This window comes from Cherax quadricarinatus, chromosome 96 (genome assembly GCF_038502225.1).
Source record: "Cherax quadricarinatus isolate ZL_2023a chromosome 96, ASM3850222v1, whole genome shotgun sequence".
Classification (NCBI taxonomy): domain Eukaryota; kingdom Metazoa; phylum Arthropoda; class Malacostraca; order Decapoda; family Parastacidae; genus Cherax; species Cherax quadricarinatus.
Genome location: NC_091387.1, coordinates 4519513 through 4546735, shown reverse-complemented (window position 1 = coordinate 4546735; position 27223 = coordinate 4519513). Strand labels below are relative to the sequence as shown.

Here is a 27223-nt window from a genome sequence, read left to right as displayed (position 1 = left end):
ACAGGTACAGTACCTGTACAGTACAGGTACAGTACCTGCACTCTGAAGGATGGGTCAGGATGCTGCACATCAGATTATCCAATCTGTGACGTCAGCATACTTTTGGCAAGACACTGAATGAATGATGGTGAAAGTGTTTCTGCTTTCTCAAGTTACATATGTCTGCTGGGAGACAGCAAATGTGTTAAAGAAAATGCAGTACAAATTTTAGTGAAAACTGAACATTAGTGTATAACACTGAATTAAAATTTGATGTTAAATTTAAATTTAACATCAAAAGAATTAAAGAACAAATAATTATATTTATATAATTGAAAATATGATTAAAAAATTAAGTAACATGATGTAATAATCAGCAAAAGGGAACTATATTAAATATTGCTTCAAGGTAATTCATTAAGCGCTGCTTCAAGGTAATTCATTAAGCGCTGCTTCAAGGTAATTCATTAAGCGCTGCTTCAAGGTAATTCATTAAGCACTGCTTCAAGGTAATTCATTAAGCACACAGTTTTGTTTTCAAGTATTTACTGGAAGTAAGTTGAGAAAATTTAATATAGTATTTGCTAAGTTATTTCCTATTTTTTGGCCTCTTTATTTACATCAAGTTTCTATAAAGATTAAGGCAAACATGAGGAATATCAAAGTGGTATTAAATTCCACTGTGATGCCTGTGTGTTGTGTAAGTTTTCCACGTGTCAGAGGTCAGTATCAGAATCACATTGTAGAGTTATGAAGATGTGGACTGGGATTCATCCACTGGTGACTCCACTTACCACTGCTCCACTTCATCCATTTGCAGTATATAAGCCTTATTTCTGCAAATATTCTGCACTTGTCCTGTTTCCTGACAAACCTGTCTAACCTAACCTATTATGCTGCAATTTTGCCAAGATTCATGGACTGAACACATCGACTCCAGGCTGAGGGATTGATTACCTCAAACTCGTCATCTTCCATTTCTCTGCACAGGACTGAAGAAGTCACTGGCTGGTGGAATGTTTCCAGTATAAAGATTCCCAAATGTTTACATAAGTGTCTCATTTATCAACTAGTCAGTTTCCTAAACCATTCATTCAAATCACAGTACTATGTGTGGCATATTCAGTAGGCTTAGGAATGTTGTAACTAAAATTTGAGTTGAATTTATATGTATTGCTGCTATATCTATTGTAAGAATAATTTCTTCTAGTAACATCTGCTGATAGTACAGTAAGTCTTCGATCTACAAACACATGTTGGAATCTCATGTACTGTGTATAATTAATACGTAATGACATACACAATAATTATATAACAATGATATTATACGCAATACCGTATTTGTAAGTCGAGGAATTACTGCACTTTGTAAAAGTTATACATAAGTGTATGTCATTTGAGCACTAATGGAGTTTTATTACCATGACTGGAAGAATTCATCAAAATCTTCACTTAGGCACATTATGGTGACGTTTTGGTTCATCCAGAGCCACTGACTTGACTGGACCAAGATGGTCCAAAACGTCATCATAAGCTTCAGATTTTTGGTGAAACGCTACTTGGAACAAAATGTGATCGCTGTAGCACTGCACCGATATCAGAGGTGGATCTACTTTGCAACTAATGAAGCTTAAGCTTTAGGGCCCCTAATCCTGGAGGTGCCCCAGTTCACACTGCTTAAAAATTCTGGGTCTACTGTATGAGAAGGGGTTGTGAAGGACCCCAAAAATGTAGGTCCAGCACAGCCTGATATTCAACAAAGCATTATTTGGATGTCATGGAAAAAGTACAAAAGGAAAAAAATTGTACAAAAACAAGTATAATTTAACAAAAAATTAATACAGTATACAATTATTAAATATAATTGCCAATACTGATGAGCTGTAACAATTTACCTTAGAAGAAAAAAATTATAGGGAAAACCTCACTTACACAGTGTAACTGCACACAGTGTAACTCAGAATTATCATGCATATGAACAAGTCTTGCTGTCATACGCCAAATATTTAACAAAAATGTAAAAATCTTCATTAAATAAAAGTATAAACATAAAAACAGCCTACTGTATTAACAATAATTGGTCATCATAACTACAAAAATAGCATAGTAACATTATTCAGGTTTTAATTTTGTTTTGTGTTGCATATAGCCAACAAGAGCGGCTCCCACGCCTGCTGAGATTGTTCCCATCACACCTGGACCATATACACTTATCTCCTGTGTCACACCCGCCACCATCGGGGTGACCATGCGAGCCACCGATGATATACTCTGCCCGAACCCAGTTACTGAGCCAATCTGTCATGGAGAATGTTGTAGTTATTATTGTGGTAAGTACTAGATCTATATGGGTCATGCACTGCCTGAGCAATGGGGTCTAATCAGGTGTGATCCAAGGAAGGGAAGGGTAGCTCCAGTTTCCTGGATCAAGAGCCTTTCATCATTAAGGTACACAAGTATTGTACCAATGACACAGTCATGAATATATATACAAGAAGTCCTCAACTTACGAACACACTGGGAACCTCCAGTGTATGTAGCCAGTAGGTACTATAGCCCAGGTGGACTACATCTGCCTGGGATGTAGTCCACCTGGGACTGTAAATAAATACTACTCGCCTCTTGCCCTACATGAAGACTACAAATACAGTGGACCCCCGCTTTACGATCAGCTCCCAATGCAACCAATTATGTAAGTGTATTTATGTAAGTGCGTTTGTACGTGTATGTTTGGGGGTCTGAAATGGACTAATCTAATTCACAATATTCCTTATGGGAACAAATTCGGTCAGTACTGGCACCTGAACATACTTCTGGAATGAAATAATATCGTAAACTGGGGGTCCACTGTATTGTGAGGTAAGTAATGATTGTACTAACCACTGAAGAGCTGCAACACTATAGTTATTTTCTATTATTATTATTATTATTATTATTATTATTATAATTATTATAATAAAAAAAGTGCTAAACCACAGTTATTCTCTATAAAATTTATTTTTTGTTAATATTTTTGGGTGAAACAGATTAATTGGATATACATTATTTCTTATTGGAAATATTACTTTGGTTTTTGGCCATTTCAGATTTCGGTCAACCTTCTGGAACAGTTTAACCCTTTGACTGCTTTCGACGAATAAATACGTCTCACGAGCCAATGTTTCTGACGTATATATACTCAATAATTCTAGCGGCTTCAAATCAAGCGGGAGAAAGCTGGTAGGCCCACATGTGAGAGAATGGGTCTGTGTGATCAGTGTGCACCACATCAAAAAAATCCTGCAGCACACATTGCATAATGAGAAAAAAAAAACTGATCGTTTTTTTGGAATAAAACGCCGACTTTGAGGTGTATTTTCATATAGTATTTATCGTTGTATTCGCGTTTTCATGGTCTTAGGTGATAAAATGGAAAACATATTACAGAAATAGAGATGATTTTCATTACTTTGACGATGAAAACAACCTTGACACTGAGCTCAAAGTAGCGGAAATGTTCGATTTTTACCAATGTTCAGGAGTAAACAAATCACACCACACGTCCAATACACATCAACTGGGGAGTCTAATATTCTTTCACTAGTGCACTGATATTATTTATACCATTTTTACAATAATGCAGTAGTCTGCATAACAGTAAATTTTGTATTTTTTTGTATGAATAAAAAATCAAAATAGCAATAATAATATAAGAGGGGCCTAGAGGTGTGACTAATGAACAGAGGATATGCTATTTTAGTGCCAAGAATGTCTACCTTGTTTATTCTGGACCCTATTTTGAAATTGGCATCTTTTTTAATTTGCGTGAAATTGGCCAAATTGCCAATTTCTGACCACTATATTGGGTAGTTCAAATTGGTAAATGGGCGGTTTCTTGTACTCAGCTGATAGATAAAATGGAGTTCTAAGGAAATAGCTATGAGTTTGGTCAACTGGAACAACGAAATTGGCTTAAAACAGGGCTCAAAGTCGGCGAAATCGCCGATACACATATGTTGCCGATTCCGCTAACTTCGTGGGAGCGTAATTCCGTGAGTTTTCGACCAAATTTCGAACTTTTGGTGTCATTACCATCGGGAAAAGATTCTCTATCATTTCATAAGAAAAAATAATTTTTTTTTTTCGAATATTTGGCGACATAGAATGACAGTTTCAGAAAGGGGCCTGAAACAGTCAAAGGGTTAATTACGAAAACTGGGGGATTACTGTATGTTATAAATGGTGCAAAGGTGACATTAAAACAATATCAAAGATGGTTGACACAAACCCACTACCAGTATGGTAGCCTCGTTGCTAAATGACCGATTCACTCACCAACCTACTCTTAGCAATGGAACCCCATTGTTAAGTAAGGAGAGGCTGTAACACGACTGCAAACAAACCACGGAATGGGTGGAGTTTAAACTCAGGGCAAGTGAGTTCTAAAATTCACAGGCCAGTATGTTAACCACTGGGCCAGCTGGCTACAGTAAGAGTCATCCAACTAGGTATATTTCTGTGCACCATAGGAAGGTTAGCACGGGCCACCACTGTGTACGACTCGTCTGTAAAATCTTGCATTTGTGGCCACATTGACCTGCAAGGGAAGTTCCTTGATGCTGGTGAGGGGCTCTTGATCTAGGGAATTGGATCTTTTCTCCAGTTTCTTGAATTAAGCCTGAATACCTTCCATTCCCCCCCCCACAGGTGTTGTATTATCCCTACAGGTTTAGTGCTCCCCATGATAATAATGTGGTCACAGTGACGGCCCATGCTAACCTCCCTATGATGTACAGAAATGTATCTGGTTTGAATCTTATTGGAGCCAGCTGGCCCAGTGGTTAATACACCAATCCCTGAGTCTTAGCACTCGCTGGGCATTGGTTCAACCCTCACCCATTCCATGATTTGATTTTTCTAACTTCCATAATTTTTTTAATAAGTTAGTAACCAGTCACTTGTCAAAGTAGTAATTTCTCAGCATTTCCATATTATTATTATAATGGGGGAGCGCTAAACCCATAGGATTATACAGCACGTGGGGGAGGGAGTGGAAGGTATTCAGGCTCAATTCAAAGAACCGGAGCAAAGATCCAATTCCCTAGATCAAGAGCCCCTCACCAGTGTCGAGGAACCTCCCTTGAGGGATGCATTTCCATAATAATCCTCTGCATCGCTACCATAAAAAAAAAACATGTCTATTTATTTCTTTAAGCACAAAGGACATAAGAAACAAAATTAAAACAGCAATTCTTTTCGACAAAAACTGACCTGCGAAGGCTCGCATCGACTGATTGTCACTGCAGAGCCACTGACTCGTATTACCGCTGTACTGATACACAATGGTATTAAGCAAAGCAAAAGTAATGAGAGTGAAGGGGCAACAGTTAGTCCCAACAGAGCTAGAGTCATCAATATAGAGCCATGGTAGAGTTCTTGCTGGGAGTCTCTATATATCTTGGAAACTTGTCCGGTGAAGAATCCTGCCACAGCACTGATAATTCCCTGTAGAAATTAATAGTAGGCACAGTAAGTTTATTTAGGTACAGGTATACATAAATACTGTTACACAAATTATCATGTGTACATAGTTAATAACAAAAAAGGCACAATACCGTGACTGGAACGATACACAAATAACCCGCACATAAAAGAGAGAAGCTTACGACGACATTTCGGTCCGACTTGGCCCATTGACAAAGTCACAGTGTGACTTTGTCAATGGTCCAAGTCGGACCGAAACGTCGTTGTAAGCTTCTCTCTTTTATGTGCGGGTTATTTGTGTATGTGTACATAGTAACATTCTCCATGGGAAAGTGGAAAAGAATCCTTCCTCTGTAATCCATGTGCGTCATAAGAAGCAACTAAAATGCTGGGATTAGGAGGCTAGTAACCCCTTCTCCTGTATAAATAACTAAGTGTAAAAAAGAAAAACTTTTGGTTTTCTTTTTAGGCCACCCTGCCTTGGTGGGATGCAGCCGGAGTCTTTAAAAAGAAAATGTGTAAATTACCTAGCAGTATAACCCAAAAATAGTCAGTGACTTACTTCCATTGGGGTTCTTAGTTTCAAGACTATCAACTGCATAAGGCTGCATGTAGCCTTTTTTACCACCAGACATGAATATTTTAATACATAAAATAGGAATAAACGTAAAAGATGGAAGTTTTTTCTTTCTTTTTGGGTCGCTCTGCCTCGGTGGGAAATGACTGACGTGTTAAAAAAAAAAAAAAAAAAAAAAAAGTAACCTCACCATATATACACTGAGAGACATGCACCTCTTGGTGTATATATCCATTGTTTACATGAAGATAAAAGTGGAGTGTGAGCAGGGTAATATTCAGTGAAGGGATTCAGGGAAACCAGTTATTTTATATAACCGGACTTGAGTCCTGGAAATGGGAAGTACAATGCCAGCACTCTAAAGGAGGGGTTCGGGATATTTGGCAGTTTGGAGGGATATGTTGTGTATTTCTATATGTATATACTTCTAAACTGTTGTATTCTGAGCACCTCTGCAAAAACAGTGATAATGTGTGAGTGTGGTGAAAGTGTTGAATGATGATGAAGGTATTTTCTTTTTGGGGATTTCCTTTCTTTTTGGGTCACCCTGCCTCGGTGGGAGACGACCAACTTATTGAAAAAAAAAAAAAAGTGAATTAGCCACAAGTACTTAAGTTTAATTTATCACTAGTGAATGAATACATATACGTCTACATCTCAAATTACCATGATTTCACCTACGATATTTCCATTTTACAATGGTGTGAAAGCAATTACTTTGAGATGGAACTTAAGATAATTACCCAACATGAAGGCAGCAAGTCCCTAACCTGTATTCATTTATTGACTTTTCAGTACAGTGGACCGCCGCATAACGATGGCATCACATAGCGATTAATCCGCATACCGGTTGCTTTAATCGCAAAAATTTTGCCGCGCATACCGCTTAAAAACCTGCTCACCGATTTTCGTCCAAGACGCGTCCAATGTGTGCCCTCAGCCAGCCTCACATGTGCTGCCCGTGCCATTGTTTACCAGCCAGCCTCCGCGGTAACATCCAAGCATACAATCGGAATATTTCGTATTATTACAGTGTTTTCGGTGCTGTTTCTGGAAAATAAGTGACCATGGGCCCCAAGAAAGCTTCTAGTGCCAACCGTACACCAATAAGGGTGAGAATTCCAATAGAAATGAAGAAAGAGATCATTGATAAGTATGAAAGTGGAGTGCGTATCGCCGACCTGGTCAGGTTGTACAAGAAACCCCAATCAACCATCGCTGCTATTGTGGGCACCAGAAAGGCAATCAAGGAAGCTGTTCTTGCCAAAGGTTTAACTGTGTTTTCGAAACAAAGATCGCAAGTGATGGAAGATGTTGAGAGACTCTTATTGGTGTGAATAAATGAAAAACAGCTAGCAGGAGATAGCGTCTCTCAAGCGATCATATGTGAAAAGGCTAGGAAGTTGCATGAGGATTTAATTAAAAAAATGCCTGCAACTAGTGATGATGTGAGTGAATTTAAGGCCAGCAAAGGTTGGTTTGAGAGATTTAAGAAGCGTAGTGGCATACATAGTGTGATAAGGCATGGTGAGGCTGCCAGTTCGGACCACAAAGCGGCTGAAAAATATGTGCATGAATTCAAGGAGTACATAGACAGTGAAGGACTGAAACCTGAACAAGTGTTTAATTGTGATGAAACAGGCCTGTTTTGGAAGAAAATGCCAAGCAGGACCTACATTACTCAGGAGGAAAAGGCACTCCCAGGACATAAGCCTATGAAAGACAGGCTTACTTTGTTGATGTGTGCCAATGCTAGTGGTGATTGCAAAGTTAAGCCTTTATTAGTGTATCACTCTGAAACTCCCAGAGCGTTCAGGCAAAAGAATGTCCTCAAGGATAATTTGTGTGTGCTGTGGAGGGCAAACAGTAAGGCATGGGTCACTAGGGACTTTTTCTATAACTGGTTACACCATGCATTTGCCCCCAATGTGAAAGATTACCTAACTGAAAAGAAATTAGAACTTAAGTGCCTCCTGGTGTTAGACAATGCCCCTGGTCATCCTACAGACGTGGCAGAGCGACTTTATGGGGACATGAGCTTCATTAAGGTGAAGTTTTTGCCTCCTAATACCACTCCTCTCCTGCAGCCCATGGACCAGCAGGTTATTGCAAACTTCAAAAAACTGTACACAAAAGCTCTGTTTGAAAGGTGCTTTGTAGTGACCTCAGAAACTCAACTGACTCTAAGAGAGTTTTGGAGAGAGCACTTTAATATCCTCAATTGTGTAAACCTTATAGGTAAGGCTTGGGAGGGAGTGACTAAGAAGACCTTGAACTCTGCTTGGAAGAAACTGTGGCCAGAATGTGTAGACAAAAGGGATTTTGAAGGGTTTGAGGCTAACCCTGAGAGGATTATGCCACTTGAGGAATCCATTGTGGCATTGGGAAAGTCCTTGGGGTTGGAGGTTAGTGGGGAGGATGTGGAAGAGTTGGTGGAGGAGGACAATGAAGAACTAACCACTGATGAGCTGATAGATCAACTTCAAGAGCAAGAGGCCAGACCTGAGGAAACTGGTTCAGAGGAGGGGAGAGAGAAATTGAAGAAGTTGCCTACTACAAAGATTAAGGAAATGTGTGCAAAGTGGCTTGAAGTGCAAACCTTTTTTGATGAAAATCACCCTCACACAGCTATTGCAAGCCGTGTTGGCAACCTGTACACTGACAATGTTGTGAAACACTTTAGGGAAGTCATAAAGGAACGAGAGGTACAGGCCACTATGGACAGATATGTTGTGCGAAAGAAGTCCAGTGACTCTGAAGCTGGTCCTAGTGGCATTAAAAGAAGAAGGGAAGTAACCCCAGAAAAGGACTCGACACCTCAAGTCTTAATGGAAGGGGATTCCCCTTCTAAACACTAACACTCTCTCTCCCCTCCTCCCATCCCATCAATCATCACCAGATCTTCAATAAAAGTAAGTGTCATGTAAGTGTGCATGCCTTTTTCAGTTTGTGTGTATTAAAATTAACATTTCATGTGGTAAAAAAATTTTTTTTTCATACTTTTGGGTGTCTTGCACGGATTAATTTTATTTCCATTATTTCTTATGGGGAAAATTCATTCACATACCGATTATTTCGCATAACAATTTCCCCTCTTGCACGGATTAAAATCGTTATGTGGGGGTCCACTGTACTGGTATTTAGTTACAGTAATTATTTGCTTATTTACTTGTTTAGTGATAATACGTACAGCCTCTCCTCACTTAACGACGGAGTTCCATTCCTAAGACCACGTCAGTAAACAAATTCTTGGCAAAGTGAAAAGCATACTTTAATGGTAGCGAGTTGTGTCGACCATCCCCCTCAAGGAAGGTTCCATGATGTTGGTGAGGGGCTCTTGATTTAGGGAATTGGATCTGTGCTCCAGTTCCCCGAATTAAGCCTGAATCCCTTCCACATCTCTCCCCCCAGGCGCTGTATAATCCTCCGGGTTTAGTGCTTCCCCCTTGATTATAATAATAATGTGTCAACCATTTTTTATATTGTTTTAATGCCGCCTTTGTGCCATTTATAACATTTTAGTATATTTTTAAATGTTTATACAGTAGTGTAGTGTATATTGTAATAAACAGAATAGAGGAAATCAGCTTTAATATACATTATTTAGGCATGCATACTGGTCATAGTCTGTCGTAAGTACGAGGCATCGGTAAACAAGTACGTCACTAAGTAAAGAGAGGCTGCAGCTATTTATCTACTTATTTATCTGGCATATTATATTTGGCTTACAATATTTTTGACTTACAATGAGTTCATAAGAATGTAACACAATTGTAAGTCGAGGAGTACCCGTACAGTACCTGTTCTGTATTTACACACGTTCTTACCTGGAATGAGATAAGATATCCAATAACCACTGGACTTGCTCCAAAATTCTGATTAATCAAGAGCGAGAAGTTAGATCTATACACAAGAGAGGAAAAGCTCAGGAAAAATCTGATGAGAAATATATCCCAAAATATGTGCCAGTCAATGTCCTTCACGAATGCAAACGACCGACCGCTGCCATCACTCTTGTAACTTTTTTTCGACAACTTGAACTGTTTCACACGGACCTCAGGGATGAACATCCAGCACAGCACTGTAACAAATAGTACTAATACAGTAAATGCTCTTATAGAACCCCCTCTGTATAGCGCAACTATTTGTATAGTGCATTTCCTTGTACATATAAGCAATTGTTTGTACATCAATTGTTTGTACATCAATTGTTTGTACATCAATTGTTTGTACATCAATTGTTTGTACATCAATTGTTTGTACATCAATTGTTTGTACATCAATTGTTTGTACATCAATTGTTTGTACATCAATTGTTTGTACATCAATTGTTTGTACATCAATTGTTTGTACATCAATTGTTTGTAGTACATGTACTGCACATGCAATTGAAAAAATACATCCAAAATTAATCAGCACCAGAAAGGCCATCATAGTAAATATTATTCAATTTCTGTATAAATTCTTTCAATCACATTTATAAAACAAAAAAATCACACTATATATACAGGAGCCTTATAAGTGAGGTCACTATAAATACCAGAATTTTAACTTAAGGTATAAAGGCTACATAATGACTGTTTATAAATTATTTTAAGGTTTTTACACTATACAGTAGACCCCTGTATCAATGAATTTGGTTTCTGTGGTTTGTTATCTACGGTTCACCGTAACCTGACAACTCTAAATTTTGCATAATAATGTCCCCAAAGTGTAGAAATAGTGATGGTGGCAGTTCTTCAGAGTTTAAGAGAAGCTGTGAAATACTTCCCATCAGTGAAAAAATTATAATTATCTACTTATTGTGCATAATTTATCAATTAAACTTTATCACAGGTATGTACCTCGAAAGGGTTGGAGAGAGGGGGTAAAGGAGGTTTTGTGGGTAAGGGGCTTGGACTTCCAGCAAGCGTGCGTGAGCGTGTTAGATAGGAGTGAATGGAGACGAATGGTACTTGGGACCTGACGATCTGTTGGAGTGTGAGCAGGGTAATATTTAGTGAAGGGATTCAGGGAAACCGGTTATTGTCATATAGTCGGACTTGAGTCCTGGAAATGGGAAGTACAATGCCTGCACTTTAAAGGAGGGGTTTGGGATATTGGCAGTTTGGAGGGATATGTTGTGTATCTTTATATGTGTATGCTTCTAAACTGTTGTATTCTGAGCACCTCTGCAAAAACAGTGATAATGTGCGAGTGTGGTGAAAGTGTTGAATGATGATGAAAGTATTTTCTTTTTGGGGATTTTCTTTCTTTTTTGGGTCACCCTGCCTCGGTGGGAGACGACCGACTTGTTGAAAAAAAAAAAAAAAAAAAAAAAAAAATGTACCGTATTTTGTGGCTTATTAGACACTTGTTTTTTTTTCCATAAAATGTCTCCAAAAACCAGCCTGCGTCCTATAAACTGAAGGTAAGTGACGGGAGCTATACGTTTGGGGTGTGGGGTGGACTGTAGCTCTTCCAGTTACTTCTGATGCCAAGCCACTGAAACTAAAGCCTCATAAGCTGCGTCTTATAAGCCGGGAAATACGGTATATATAGGGTTCACTACTATCCTGGGTTTTGGGTATCCAGGGTAAGTCTTGGAGGGTATCCCTGCAGATACAGGGGGACTACTGTGTACAGTATATACAGTGATAAAGTAAATGATGGTGAAAGTGTTTCTTTGTTGGGTAATCCGCCCTTGGTGGGAGACGGCCAGTGTGTTAAAATAAAAATGATAGAAGCTTATACTAATCATACACTTACAAACACACTGGAGACCTCCTGAATTGTGTATATTGATATATTAATAATAGTAATATACACAGACACATTGAGAATCTCCTGTATTGTCAGTCGAAGACTTGGTGTACAACATTAACAACTGTTTACCTACCGAAGTTTATAAGAAATAGAGAAGCGCCCAGGTTGCACACTACTTTAAATCCATCCTCCAACTCTGATATATGACCTGAAATACAAGTTCAACACTCAAAATACAATTTTAATACAAGATTTTACCAGCTCCATACTGATCATATAAATCTGACTGACTTCTTCCTGTACAATGAAACTGTAGCAGCAGTTTCGGTTAAAAGTGTGATAATTTATGCATTCTAGGTAAATATCTAGGAATGTCAATGCTTCAAATGGCTCTAAATTGTTGAAATGTCCAATAAAACACCATTTTAGCACATTTTTCTAATTTGTTTAATATTACAGAATGCAAGAATATACAATACAACTACACTATACAACTACTTTACCATACATTATACAGTACTGTACAACTAAACTATACAACTACAGTACAACACCTACACTATACAGTACAACTACACTATACAGTACAACTATGTTATACAACATATACACAATATAACAGTTACAAACCACAAAATGGGTGGGGTTAGAACCCATGGCAAGTGAGTGGTGAAACTCCAGGCCAGTACATTAACCAGTGGGCCAGCTGGCTACAATAAGAGTCATCCAACTAGGTATATTTATACACCATAGTGAGGTTACAGTGGGGCCCATGCTAACCTACCTATGGTGTGTAGAAATTTACCTACTTAAATGGATCTTACCGTAACCAGCTGGTCTAGTGACTTACGCACTGGCCTGGAGTTCTGGAGTTTTATGACTCGCTCGCCATGGATTAAAACCCCACCCATCCTGTGGTTTGTCTGCAATCATGTTATTATGAATTTGTGAGTCATGAAGGTACAAGAGTTATATCAGTTTGTCCAAAATGCTTTGCACATTAAGCAATTTTCACTTTACAGCAGTAGCCTGGAATCTAACCTGCTGTATAAGTGGGACCCTACAGTATCCCAGAACTTAACCTGTTGTATAAGCGGGATCCTACAGTAGCCTGGAACTTTACCTTCCGTATAAGTGGGGCCCTACAGTAGCCCGGAACTTTACCTTCCATATAAGTGGGGCTCTACAGTAGCCCGGAACTTTACCTTCTGTATAAGTGGGGCCCTACAGTAGCCTGGAACTTTACCTTCTGTATAAGTGGGGCCCTACAGTAGCCTGGAACTTTACCTTCTGTATAAGTGGGACCCTACAGTAGCCTGGAACCTTACCTTCTGTATAAGTGGCATCCTCCTGTAACTTCTTCATACACTTCTTAAAAATGAAAATTTCTTTTCTTTCTGATAGACAAGAGATAAGGAGGTGACAGATCTTACCTCCAAGCATGGGACCTATGATGAACCCTATGCTAGATGCAGCGTTAAATGTTCCAAAAGTCTGCGATCTTTCCTCTGGAGAAGTTATGTCGGCAAGCAGAGCTCGACATACAGTCTGGCTGTGCTTAAACAATCCTGTAAATGTGATGAAATAGTATATTCAAAATTTCTGATAATGGTCAGTTTAGGATTTGAAATATTAACTGCATATAAATATATACATAATACATGTATTATGCAAAAATCGAAAATGAGCGACACAAGATGCAAAACAAAACCGGGGGGGGGGGGGGTGAATGATAGACCTAGACTTTTCATGTTGCAATCAACATATCAGGAGCTTGCAATGTTGCAGACAAGAGAAGGTACAAGCAAATACGATCACAGGGAGCTCCTTTGCTGGATCATTCGACTCCCACCATGGTAGTTTTGCACGTATATAATATATACAGTACAGGGAGCATGGGGCCGGTAACCCTTTCTACATAAATTACTAAATGAAAAAAGAAAAACTAATTTTTTTTTTTTGTCACCACACCTCAGTGAGAGACAGCTGAGTGTGAGTAAAACAAAAAATAATATAACTGATATAACTGTGTATAAACATTATTTTTCAGTCCACAGCAGGATTTGAACCTGCACACTGCATCAAAGTATGCATATACACCTAAATGTCACCCACCTCTGTACAAACACTGCATCATACTGAGACGAAGATTCTGAATCACATAAAGGAGGACTTCAATTGACAGTGCTTTGCTTTATGGCATTTCACTAATACAGCAGCTTGCAATTATATTCATTCTTCGTTTATTCAGACTTCTTACAACAAATATATTCACCACTCACTATAAGTTAAGGACAAAAATATTTTAAGGTAAGTAATGTGTGTACTGTATATGCATTTTTTAGGCCTAGTTATATTGTTAACTTAATCGGGGGTCCACTGTATTAACGATATTTTTTCACTCCAGAAGTATGTTCAGGTGCCAGTACTGACCGAATTTGTTCCCATAAGAAATATTGTGAAGTAGATTAGTCCATTTCAGACCCCCAAACATACACGTACAAATGCACTTACATAAATACACTTACATAATTGGTCACATTCGGAGGTAATCGTTATGCGGGGGTCCACTGTACTATATGATAGTGTAAACATGTTAAAAAGCTATATTTCACTTTACAGAAGTAGCCTGGAACTTAACCTGCTGCATAAGACGGGCCGTTCCTGTACATTAGTAGCTCAGAACCTAACCTGCTGTATAAGTGAGGCCCTACAGTAGCCTGAAACCTAACCTGCTGTACAAGCAGGGCCCTACAATAGCCTGAAACCTAACCTGCTGAATAAGCAGGGCCCTACAGTAGCCTGAAACCTAACCTGCTGTATAAGCAGGGCCCTACAGTAGCCTGAAACCTAACCCGCTGTATAAGCAGGGTCCTACAGTAGCCCAGAACCTAACCTGCTGTAAAAGCCAGGCCCTACAGTAGTCTGAAACCTAACCTGCTGTATAAGCAGGGCCCTACAGTAGCCCAGAACCTAACCTGCTGTATAAGCCAGGCCCTACAGTTGCCTGAAACATAACCTGCTGTATAAGCAGGGCCCTCCTGTACAGATAATTTTCAACTGACTAACCTGCAATAGCTCTCCCAATGATGATGACCAGCAGAGATTGGGTAGCCCCAAGTACCAAGTAACTGAGAGCTGTTGCTATTAAGCATACCATCATGACAGGTCGTCGACCCGCCACATCGCTCCACCGACCCTGTGTAGTATTTTAATTGTTGTCTGAGTAATAAACATATTCTCTTGCTGCAAAATAACCACTGTGAAAACATTATGAAGTTCCAAGCACATTCGTGATTTCTCACATCATCAAGGAACTGTAAAAAAAATAGGACAGCAGAAGGCTTATAAGGCTGAGATATCATCTGGTGTACCTTTTCCTGAAGGTACCAGATAGCTGATGATCTACTGTGGTATACTACACAACAAGATCACAAGGTACCAGATAACTGATGATCTACTGTGGTATACTACACAACAAGATCACAAGGTACCAGATAACTGATGATCTACTGTGGTGAACTACAAACCAATATCACTTACACAATTAAAGAAAAAACATAAAACCAATGTAAATAGATATACAAATTTTTATTTCTTAATGTGGTCCAAAAATAATGTAGTTTACATTGGAAAGGACAGGAGAAAGCCACTAGTTTACAATGCATTTTGTGGATTTTGAGATATTTTATTCAAGACTTGAGTCCTGGAGGTGGGAGGTACAGTGCCTGCACTCTGAAGGAGTGGTGGGGGTATGGTGCAATTTTTTAATAGTAGTATCGGCACACCTCCAGCAAGACAGTGATGGAGCGAGTGACGGTGAAAGAGTTTCATCTTTTTTTTGAGTCACCCTGGGTCATGTCACGACCGACATGTTAATAAAGATAAATACTCATACACATACCACAGCAGGGCTGGAGAATAGCTGGATGGCACCGTAAAGTGAGGTGATTCCACCAGCTACAAAATGGGTGACGCCCAAACTCTTTACCAGTGGAAGGATCAGGGGAAGAATTAGGCTCACTCCAAGAAGGTCCTGAAATATTGCATTAATGTAATTATTTTATGTTTATAACTTACGAAAATATTATAATAATGGTATACACACCTAACTTTGTTGAAGATTATGGAGATGAACACTTATCAAGGCTGAGGGACTGATCACCTCAAAACTAATTTTCAAGGCTGAGGGACTGATCATATCATCATTACCTGTCCGCTACTTTCCTGTCTCTATATTTAGTCACCTCTGCATTCGACTGAAGAAGCCTACTGTGAAAATAAACACAATGTTTCAGAAATAAATGGAGGTTCCTTGATGCTGTTGAGGGGCTCTTGGTCTAGGGAATTGGATCTGTGCTCCAGTTCCCTGAATTAAGCCTGAATACCTTCCAACCCCCCCCCCCCACAGGCACTGTATAATCCTACAGGTTTAGAGCTTCCCCATGATTATAATAATTATAATCAGAAATAAAAATACTTAACTGCTGCACATGTGTCTTATTCATTAACTTATTTAAGAAATTACTGTCCTTAAATTCCCAAAACTTCAATAATACACAAACTACTAACCGAACCATGAATCCGTCTACAGTAGTTTGAATAAATGGTTCATCAAGAAGCATTACATGGATTATATACTTGTCTGCCATACCCAAGGGTATCTGCTGGAAGTTTTCCAGGCGTAGGGTAAGACAGAAGAGCAAGCTGCGTGGGTCCCTGATGTTTGTAAGTTTTAATGGCACAATTGCAAAAAAAAAATCACAGAATGGGGGTTTAAACCCATGGCCAGTGAGTACTAAAACTCAAGAGGTGAGCTAACCACTGGGCCAGCTGGCTCTAATAAGATTCATCCAACTAGGTACGTATATTTCTATACATAAAAGGAAGGTTAGCACGGGCCAAAAATGTGACCACAATGACAGTGTTTTACAGAGAAATCCCACACCAGCACTGACCTGTGAGTTTTAGGACTTCTTGACATCGATTCAATCCCACCCATTCCATGATTAGTTAATTTTCCAAGATCCAGTGAGGCTGCCCATGGTCACATTTTTCATTTATTTCATTCAATAATTATAAATTTTCATAAATCTAATTAATAATTAAAACATCAATTAAAACTCACCAGAAAGCCAATGATATAGACGAGGCGATGAATTCTGGACACATTCATTGCAGCCGATTACTATCAAGAAAGGCTGTTGTTAATACCGTTTAACTACAAAACAAAAAGGCACAATACCGTGACTGGATCAATACACAGATAACCCGCACGTAGGAAAGAGAAGCTAAAAAATACTCGTCCTACTTTGCTCTACCACTACTACTACACTACTACACTACTACTACACTACTACTACTACTATTACTACCAGCCTTACCACTACCACTATTTAATTTTCTTCCTTTCTTGGTCTCGTTCATGTCCCCCTCAACTATATATACTGGCTCCCTCACTTTTTTGTGTCAGTGTGACTTTGTAAATGGTCAAAGTCAGACTGAAACATCGTCTTAAGCTTCTATGTCCCATGTGCTGGTTATCTGTGTTTTATTCCACTAAATCATTTATTAGTGTTTCTTAATACACACTTTTCATGTAGTGTTTAAAACAGGTTTATAGTTAAATGTCAGAATCAGACGTAAAATAATGCTAATGTTGTCTTTTATAGCCAGGTCTTCTCAACTCGGCTTATCTAGCAGTGACTGTTTTATGAAGCAAGACCTGGAGTTTACCTGGAGAGAGTTCCGGGGGTCAACGCCCCCGCGGCCCAGTCTGTGACCAGACCAGTGTAGGTTAATTAATATCATTGTAACTCTGCAACAGTTTTGATGTGAGCTGAGGTAGGATAAGAGATCTCAGCCTCCTAAACTGATTTGTAAAAAAAAAAAAAAGCCAGAACACAATGTGAATATCTTTCAATGATGTCAAATGTTAGGTCAAACTAGGCTGACTTTAGACATGTTAGACAGGGCTAAAACTAGATTATATTACATAAATTCTAGCATGGTTGATTACATCATGTTCAAATTAATAAATAAATAAATAAATAAAAACATTGCTAAGCTAGCTTTAGAGAAAATAAAGCTCATACTGTCATGAATTCTCATGAATTTATGTACCAATCTATAAGAAAAATTGCAGAAACAAATTAATTTTTAAACAGACAATTTGACATGTCTGACCATCTAGCTAAAAAAATAAGAAAAAAGCACAAGACTACTATATCCTGTACAGTAAACTAAATGAACATTAAAATGATATAAAATATCGACAGATTGTTAGGTAAGACACATATGCAACAGTTAGGTATCTTTATTTCGAAACGTTTTGCCTACACAGTAGGCTTCTTCAGTTTCAGACTATGGAACAATACTCTTCTCCAGACTGAGGGACTGACCACCTCAAAAACTTCAAGGGTGATGGACTGATTACATCGTCTTCAAGTATCTTCTGCTTCTATCAACTTTTCTGTACTTGACTGAAGAAGCCTACTGTGTAGGCGAAACTTTTCGAAATAAAGATATCTAACTGTTGCATATGTGTCTTACCTAACACACAGTAAACTAAATACTGAGAATTTACCCACAGACGAGAAGGACGTAAGGAAGACAGCGACCATCCAGAGAGGTACCGCCTTTCTATTATGCAAGTGACAAAGAAAGGGAATAAATATTTGAATTCAAGTTGAGTGATGAACAACTAAAGTGAGACACAAAATTTATAAAACAGGTGTAAGTTTATGTTAGTACAAGTATGCATAAGTACAATTATCATACATAATGTGAATTACCCTTCAGGATAATCCCAAAAATAAACCAAAGTGACTTATTCCCATGCACTCTACTACTATCACTTTGGTTAATTTTTTTTCAATTTACATGCAGCACTGTATGACCATTATGGGTCTGGTGCTTAGTTATGATTATACTAGTAATTATAATTTCAATTTACATCTGTAGCCTCTTGTTATCCCTGTTATCTATAATTATCATAAGTCAGTGGCAATACCAAAGGAAGCAAGGGAAATTTTTCAGCTCCCAAATAAATAATAATAATTCTGCTTCAAAACTAGTCTCCTAGCAGCAACCTCCAGCCAAGCAGCCATCCCAATACCCCTCTGAGCAAAGAAATTCATGCACTGCCCGTTGCACATACAGACTCTCCTCACTTAGCGATGAACTCATTTCCCAATGACTCGAACTTAAAATGGGCTCTCTGATCAGTATTCATACCTAAATAATGTATATTAGAGCTGATTTCTTCTATTCCATTTATTACAATATACAGTACAATACTGTATAAACATTTAAAAATATATCAGAAATGTTATAAATGGTGCAAAGGTGACATTAAAACAATATCAAAGATAGTTGACACAAACCCACTACCATTATAGTATGCTCCTCACTTAGTGACGAATTTGTTTACCAACGTGGTCTTAGGAACGGAAATCCGTTGTTAAGTGAGGAGGCTGTAGCTGTATTCATATCAAGGTCAGATATACCTGGAGTATACCTTGAGGGTGTTTTGGGTGTCTACACCCTCACGACCTGGTCCATGATCAGGTCTCGTGGTGGATCAGGACCTGATCAACCAGGCTGCTACTGCTGGCTGCACACAAACTATTGTAGGAACCACAGCCCGGCTGGCCAGGTACTGACTTTAGGTGTCTGTCCAGCTCCCTCGTGAAGATGACCAGGGGTCCTGAAGACAGCCAGGGGGTCTCGAAGACAGACCAGGGATCTATTGCTAACCCCCCGTATGTATGATGGGAGGCAGTCGAACAGTCTTGGGCCCCTGACACTTAGTGTTGCTTTTCATTGGGGGGATGTTGCATCTCCTGCTGAGACTTTTGCTTACATACGATGGTTTAGTGCATATTACATTGTTTGTACAGCAGTTGTTAATATTTTTGTAGATTAATAAAATATTTTACCAGAGTAATAATTGATTAGAGACTACCTTAAGTAAACGGTAACTTTTATTTTTCACTTACCTTTATTTACTTTGATTTGCCTTATACTTTATTTAAATTTAAAACAAACAATTATCAGTGAATAAATAGGATGGATGCGGAGCTGAAACCACGGTCCATAAATTGACAGTCCAAAGCTCTACCGTCTCAGCGATCCGGGATGGTAGATTGTCTTAGCGACCGGGATGGTAGATAGTCTTGGCGACTGGGATGGTAGAACGTCTTGGCGACCCTGAATGGTAGACCATCTTGGCGACCCTGGACAGTAGACCGTCTTTGCGACCAGGATGGCAGACTGTCTTGGCGACCCTGGATGGTAGACCGTCTTGACAACGAGGGATGATAGGCCATCTTGGCGACCAGGGATGATAGGCCGTCTTGGTGACCAGGATGGCAGACTGTCTCGGCAACCCAGGACAGTAGACTGTCTCAACGACCCAGGACAGTAGACTGTCTCAGCGACCCAGGACAGTAGACTGTCTCGGCGACCCAGGACAGTAGACTGTCTCGGCGACCCAGGACAGTAGACTGTCTCGGCGACCCAGGACAGTAGACTGTCTCAGCGACCCTGGACAGTAGACTGTCTCGGCAACCCAGGACAGTAGACTGTCTCGGCGACCCAGGACAGTAGACTGTCTCGGTGACCCAGGACAGTAGACTGTCTCAGCAACCCAGGACAGTAGACTGTCTCAGCGACCCAGGACAGTAGACTGTCTCGGCAACCCAGGACAGTAGACTGTCTCGGCAACCCAGGACAGTAGACTGTCTCGGCAACCCAGGACAGTAGACTGTCTCAGCGACCCAGGACAGTAGACTGTCTCAGCGACCCAGGACAGTAGACTGTCTCGGCAACCCAGGGCAGTAGACTGTCTCGGCGACCCTGGACAGTAGACTGTCTCGGCGACCCAGGACAGTAGACTGTCTCAGCAACCCAGGACAGTAGACTGTCTCAGCAACCCAGGACAGTAGACTGTCTCGGCAACCCAGGACAGTAGACTGTCTCGGCAACCCAGGACAGTAGACTGTCTCGGCAACCCAGGACAGTAGACTGTCTCAGCGACCCAGGACAGTAGACTGTCTCGGCAACCCAGGACAGTAGACTGTCTCGGCAACCCAGGGCAGTAGACTGTCTCGGCAACCCAGGGCAGTAGACCGTCTCGGCGACCCAGAGCAGTAGACCATCTCGGCGACCCAGGACAGTAGACTGTCTCGGCGACCCAGGACAGTAGACTGTCTCGGCAACCCAGGACAGTAGACTGTCTCGGCAACCCAGGGCAGTAGACCGTCTCGGCGACCCAGGGCAGTAGACCATCTCGGCGACCCAGGACAGTAGACTGTCTCGGCGACCCAGGACAGTAGACTGTCTCGGCGACCCAGGACAGTAGACCATCTCGGCGACCCAGGACAGTAGACTGTCTCAGCGACCCAGGACAGTAGACCATCTCGGCGACCCAGGACAGTAGACTGTCTCAGCGACCCAGGACAGTAGACTGTCTCAGCGACCCAGGACAGTAGACCATCTCGGCGACCCAGGACAGTAGACCATCTCAGCGATGGGGTGGTAGACCGTCTCAGTGACCCGGGATGGTAGACCATCAGACTGTCAATTTACATACCAAGGTTCAAGCCTTTCATCCATCCTTTACTTTACTTAATTTACTGATCTTTGTTTCAACTTTACTGAGCTTTATTTTCTTATATTACCTTACTTTCCTACTTTCTTACTTTACTTTCTTACTTTACTTTCTTACTTTCCTAACTGGCCAGCATATGCTATAATGTCCACCTATGTATATTTTTAACCATTTTTTACGAAGAAATAATCCTACAGATGGAGGCTCATGGTAGGCCTATGTATATCTTGATATCTTATGATAGGCCGCTACGTATAAGTAGGACAGGAAGTAAGAAAACTTATCTTATCTTAACCTTATTTTACCTGGTTGTTGTTATTTTGTTGTTGTTGGTTTGTAGAGACTTCCGGCCCGAGGACCGTATGAACCTAACCGGTAATGAGTTCGGATTTGTGGGTGTTAGTGGGTAATGGGCTCGGATTTGTGTATGTCAACCGGTAATGGATTCGGATTTGCCGATGCCAACCGGTAATGGGTTCGGATTTAAGAGTGCCAATTGGTAGAGTTCGGATTTACGAACGCCAATTGGTAAAGGTTTCAATTTCACGAAAACTAACCGGTAAAGGGGTTCGGTTTTACGAAAACCAACCGGAAAAGAGGTTCAAATTGACGAAAAACAACCAGTGAAGTGTTCGAATTTACAAAAACCACCCGGTAAAGATTCGGATTTACGAAAAGAAGACACTCCTGGTGAAATGTTTCCTTTAATAAATGTCCTGAACTGTACATAAGTATCTTTTCCCACATCTCGTCGGTGTCACCACGGCTCAGTGTTTCCACTCTACTGATATTTTACGGTTTTGAAAGAAAGCCGGTTACTAAACTCATTAAGGGTGTAGATGTCCAGCATTGATGAGAATGGTCCACCTGACCTACTTTTAATGCCTGTTTCTCCTTGTAAATGGAACCAACTACTATCCCCTTTTTATTTTATTGCTCAACTTCATGCAGTATTTATTCTGTGTACTTATGGCCCGGTGGCCTGGTGGCTAAAGCTCCCGCTTCACACACGGAGGGCCCGGGTTCGATTCCCGGCGGGTGGAAACATTTCGACACGTTTCCTTACACCTGTTGTCCTGTTCACCTAGCAGCAAATAGGTACCTGGGTGTTAGTGGACTGGTGTGGGTGGCATCCTGGGGGACAAGATTAAGGACCACAATGGAAATAAGTTAGACAGTCCTCGATGACGCACTGACTTTCTTGGGTTATCCTGGGTGGCTAACCCTCCGGGGTTAAAAATCCGAACGAAATCTTATCTTATCTTATCTTATCTTAATGGTGTATGCAGAGGAAAGGGAAATAGCTAAATATGTATTAAATAAAGAAAATGTTGAGTATAATTTCTTTTCCAAAAGGAGTTTAAGGAATATTGTCAGAAAGGAACTGTGCAGATGAACTTGAAGAACAGAACAGATAGGATCTTAGATCCTGTGGATATGACAAGGATATGACCTCTCTGACCCTCATAATGTTGTAATTTACGGAGCAGGATATTGTGGTCTATTATGGAAAGTCCCAGAGGATATTTATTATTGTTGAATTAAGTAGCTCAGGCATTTTTATAACAGCATCATTTGTACTTTTCTCAGCCTAAAAAAAAACTGGTAGATGTTAAATATATTGTGAGATATTAGGATGATTGTGGACATGTGAACTGTTCATTATAAGTTGTTCATGATTGTAACCATGTATAGATGTGTGGATGATTCATTACCTTTGTAACTTGTTCAACTATCAAAACTTTGAGGTACAGTCCCTGGACTCATTATGTACCTCTGTAATGTTGAGGTACAGTCCCTGGACACATTATGTACCTCTGTAATGTTGAGGTACAGTCCCTGGACTCATTATGTACCTCTGTAATGTTGAGGTACAGTCCCTGGACACATTATGTACCTCTGTAATGTTGAGGTACAGTCCCTGGACTCATGTACCTCTGTAATGTTGAGGTACAGTCCCTGGACCCATTATGTACCTCTGTAATGTTAAGGTACAGTCCCTGAACTTATTATGTACCTCTGTAATGTTGAGGTACAGTCCCTGGACTCATGTACCTCTGTAATGTTGAGGTACAGTCCCTGGACACATTATGTACCTCTGTAATGTTAAGGTACAGTCCCTGAACTTATTATGTACCTCTGTAGCTTAGCGCTACTTTTTGATTATAATAATAATAATAATAATGTACCTCTGTAACGTTGAGGTACAGTTCCTAGACTCATGTACCTCTGTAATGTTGAGGTACAGTCCCTGGACTCATTATGTACCTCTGTAATGTTGAGGTACAGACCCTGGACCCATTATGTACCTCTGTAATGTTAAGGTACAGTCCCTGAACTTATTATGTACCTCTGCAATGTTGAGGTACAGTCCCTGGACTTATTATGTACCTCTGTAATGTTGAGGTACAGTCCCTGGACTCATTATGTGCCTCTGTAATGTTGAGGTACAGTCTCTGGACTCATTATGTACCTCTGTAATGTTGAGATACAGTCCCTGGACACATTATGTACCTCTGTAATGTTAAGGTACAGTCCCTGAACTTATTATGTACCTCTGTAACGTTGAGGTACAGTTCCTAGACTCGTGTACCTCTGTAATGTTGAGGTACAGTCCCTGGACCCATTATGTACCTCTGTAATGTTAAGGTACAGTCCCTGAGCTTATTATGTACCTCTGTAATGTTGAGGTACAGTCCCTGGACTCATTATGTACCTCTGTAATGTTGAGGTACAGTCCCTGGACTCATTATGTACCTCTGTAATGTTGAGGTACAGTCCCTGGACTCATTATGTGCCTCTGTAATGTTGAGGTACAGTCCCTGGACTCATTATGTACCTCTGTAACGTTGAGGTACAGTTCCTAGACTCGTGTACCTCTGTAATGTTGAGGTACAGTCTCTGGACTCATTATGTACCTCTGTAATGTTGAGATAGTCCCTGGACACATAATGTACCTCTGTAATGTTGAGATACAGTCCCTGGACACATGTACCTCTGTAATGTTGAGGTACAGTCCCTGGACCCATTATGTACCTCTGTAATGTTAAGGTATAGTCCCTGAACTTATTATGTACCTCTGTAATGTTAAGGTACAGTCCCTGGACTCATTATGTGCCTCTGTAATGTTGAGGTACAGTCCCTGGACTCATTATGTGCCTCTGTCATGTTGAGGTACAGGCCCTGAACCCATTATGTACCTCTGTAATGTTGAGATGCAGTCCCTGGGCCCATTATGTACCTCTGTAATGTTGAGGAACAGTCCCAGGACCCATTATGTACCTCTGTAATGTAATAAAGTTGGTAGAATTACCGACAATATGTAAAGTAAAAGGACACAAATGCAACTAATGTGACATTTTATTGTGGCAACGTTTCGCTCTCCAGGAGCTTTATCAAGCCATTACAAACAATAACAAACAATAACAAGCTCTACAAACAAACCTACGGCATGGGAATGGGGTCCCCCATCAGTGCCGTCCCAGCCAACTTATACATGGAACACCTCGAGTCCGAACACTTCGCCAACATCATCCCTTCAAGCGTCACTTGGTTACGTTACGTGGACGACGTCCTCGTAATATATAACCCTTCTGGAAGTTGCTGTCACTGTGTCTATGGTTCCTGGTAACTAGATTGAGTTGATAGTTAGGTTTGCGTATGTTGGTGGTAAATTTGAGTCCCAGACTCAATGCTTGTTTCTCGTAGTCGGTTAAGGTGCGTGACGATAAGTTGTTAGGTAAGACACATATGCATCAGTTAGATATCTTTATTTCGAAACGTTTCGCCTACACAGTAGGCTTCTTCAGTCGAGTACAGAAAAGTTGATAGAAGCAGAAGAGACTTGAAGACGATGTAATCAGTCCATCACCCTTAAAGTTTTGAGGTGGTCAGTCCCTCAGTCTGGAGAAGAGCATTGTTCCGTTGTCTGAAACAATGCTCTTCTCCAGACTGAGGGACTGACCACCTCAAAACTTTAAGGGTGATGGACTGATTACATCGTCTTCAAGTATCTTCTGCTTCTATCAACTTTTCTGTACTCGACTGAAGAAGCCTACTGTGTAGGCGAAACGTTTCGAAATAAAGATACCTAACTGTTGCGTATGTGTCTTACCTAACACAATTAAATGTCACATTAGTTGCACTTGTGTCCTTTTTACTTTACATATTGTCGGTAATTCTACCAACTTTATTACAAAAATGATCTCACACACTTCTATTCCAGTCAAGATACCAAGACCAAAAGAGGCATCATCATCGGGTTTTTCCTAAGAGCGTAATACCGAATTTGTAGTCCTGAGTTTCTTGACGAGGAATGTACATACATTCACCAAACATTCACTGAGTTACATTTTCCTTCTTTTTTCATCAAAGACTGCAAGAAAAGAGCTCTTAATATCATTAATTCTCCACGCATCAACACCACTCCCAACAAAGTTATAATTCTTCCCAACAGCCAGGTTGCACTGAACGTCTCAAAAATACTTTCACCAGCTAACACCAGAGTCCCCTCAAGGAAGGTTCCTTGATGCTGGTGAGGGGCTCTTGATATAGGGAGCTGTATAGTCCTTGTGGCTTAGCGCTTCTTTTTGATTATAATAATCTTGATCTAGGGAACTGGATCTGTGCTCCAGTTCCCTGAGTTAAACCTGAATACCTTCCATCCCTCCCCCAAGCACTGTATAATCCTATGGGTTTAGTGCTTCCCCCTTGATTATAATAATAATAATAACACCAGAGTCGCCATCGCTTCTAGCACTTCAATCAAGGATCTAACCAGGACAAAATCCAAGCACCACGAACCAGTCAATGCAGGAGTTTACACTATACCCTGTGGAGGCTGTGACAAGATTTACGTAGGTGAAACAGCAAGAAACCTCGACACCCGCCTCAATGATCACATTTACGCATGTAGGAACGATAACTTGAACAACGCTTGTGTACAACACCGAAATTCCACCAATCATCTTATGAAATTCAGAGACGCCCAATTAGTGATCAAAGAAACTAATTTCCGCACACGCAAGTGCCTCGAATCAGCACTGATCGCTGTTTCGAATACAATTAAACAAAACAACGGCAGCTTCACCATCTCTGAAGTCTTAGCAAGAATCCTCCTGAAAACAGTAAACCCTGCCATCACATAGTCTCTCCTGTTATACTACACAAAGCACATTACAGAGAGTGAACACTGAAACAAGCTGCATCTTTCCAGTCTATATTTGTCCAACCTATTTTTATGTTACCCAAGTAATAGCTTTTATATTCTTTTACTCGTGTACGAATTAATTGCTCTACCATATTGTATTACTTTTGTTGTTGTTGTTACTACTACTACTACCACTAGTGAACATCGAAATGTTACCTCACTAGTATTGCACCTCACTCTGAGCCTTTATATACCCTCTGTGTCCATGTATTGTTTGTAATGGCTTGATAAAGCTCCTGGAGAGCGAAACGTTGCCACAATAAAATGTCACATTAGTTGCATTTGTGTCCTTTTACTTTACCTCTAATGTTGAGGTACAGTCCCTGGACTCATTATGTACCTCTGTAATGTTGAGGTACAGTCCCTGGACCCATTATGTACCTCTGTAATGTTGAGGTCCAGTCCCTGGACTCATTATGTACCTCTGTAATGTTGAGGTACAGTCCCTGGACCCATTATGTACCTCTGTAATGTTGAGGTACAGTCCCTGGACCCATTATGTACCTCTGTAATGTTGAGGTACAGTCCCTGGACTCATTATGTACCTCTGTAATGTTGAGGTACAGTCCCTGGACTCATTATGTACCTCTGTAATGTTGAGGTACAGTCCCTGGACCCATTATGTACCTCTAATCCT

The 27223-nt window shown here is 40.3% G+C and overlaps 2 protein-coding genes across 8 annotated transcripts in view; one reads left to right on the top strand and one right to left on the bottom strand.

The window, feature by feature from the left end:
- The window catches only part of Nt5b (5' nucleotidase B), a 226901-nt gene that overhangs the window by 48466 nt on the left and 151212 nt on the right, over nucleotides 1-27223 (top strand). The gene's annotated exons all lie outside the window — the stretch shown is intronic.
- LOC128701724 (major facilitator superfamily domain-containing protein 9) lies at nucleotides 509-21724 on the bottom strand. 6 transcript variants are annotated; one of them, XM_053795601.2, is made up of 10 exons: nucleotides 21683-21724; nucleotides 18355-18406; nucleotides 16893-16952; nucleotides 15669-15800; nucleotides 14834-14963; nucleotides 13198-13332; nucleotides 11898-11972; nucleotides 9847-10100; nucleotides 5230-5463; nucleotides 509-2277 (listed from the first exon to the last, which is right to left on the bottom strand). In XM_053795601.2, the coding sequence occupies exons 3-10, from the start codon at nucleotides 16938-16940 to the stop codon at nucleotides 2092-2094; spliced, it is 1194 nt and encodes a 397-aa protein (XP_053651576.1). In that variant the 5' UTR covers nucleotides 16941-16952; nucleotides 18355-18406; nucleotides 21683-21724; the 3' UTR covers nucleotides 509-2091. The 6 variants fall into 6 exon arrangements, with proteins under 6 accessions (XP_053651576.1, XP_053651578.1, XP_053651577.1 ...); XM_053795603.2 differs by having other exon boundaries at nucleotides 18351-18406; nucleotides 21683-21706; XM_053795602.2 differs by lacking the exon at nucleotides 21683-21724 and adding an exon at nucleotides 21573-21594.

What these genes read in the sequence shown, in the direction of transcription:
- LOC128701724 (XM_053795601.2), bottom strand. Translation starts at nt 16,940, where the DNA reads ATGAATGTGTCCAGAATTCATCGCCTCGTCTATATCATTGGCTTTCTG. An exon ending in TATTCTCCAGCCCTGCTGTG is followed by an intron (nt 14,964 to 15,668) that starts GTATGTGTATGA and finishes AATACTACACAG; the next exon opens with GGTCGGTGGAGCGATGTGGC. An exon ending in CATTGGGAGAGCTATTGCAG is followed by an intron (nt 13,333 to 14,833) that starts GTTAGTCAGTTG and finishes TCACATTTACAG; the next exon opens with GATTGTTTAAGCACAGCCAG.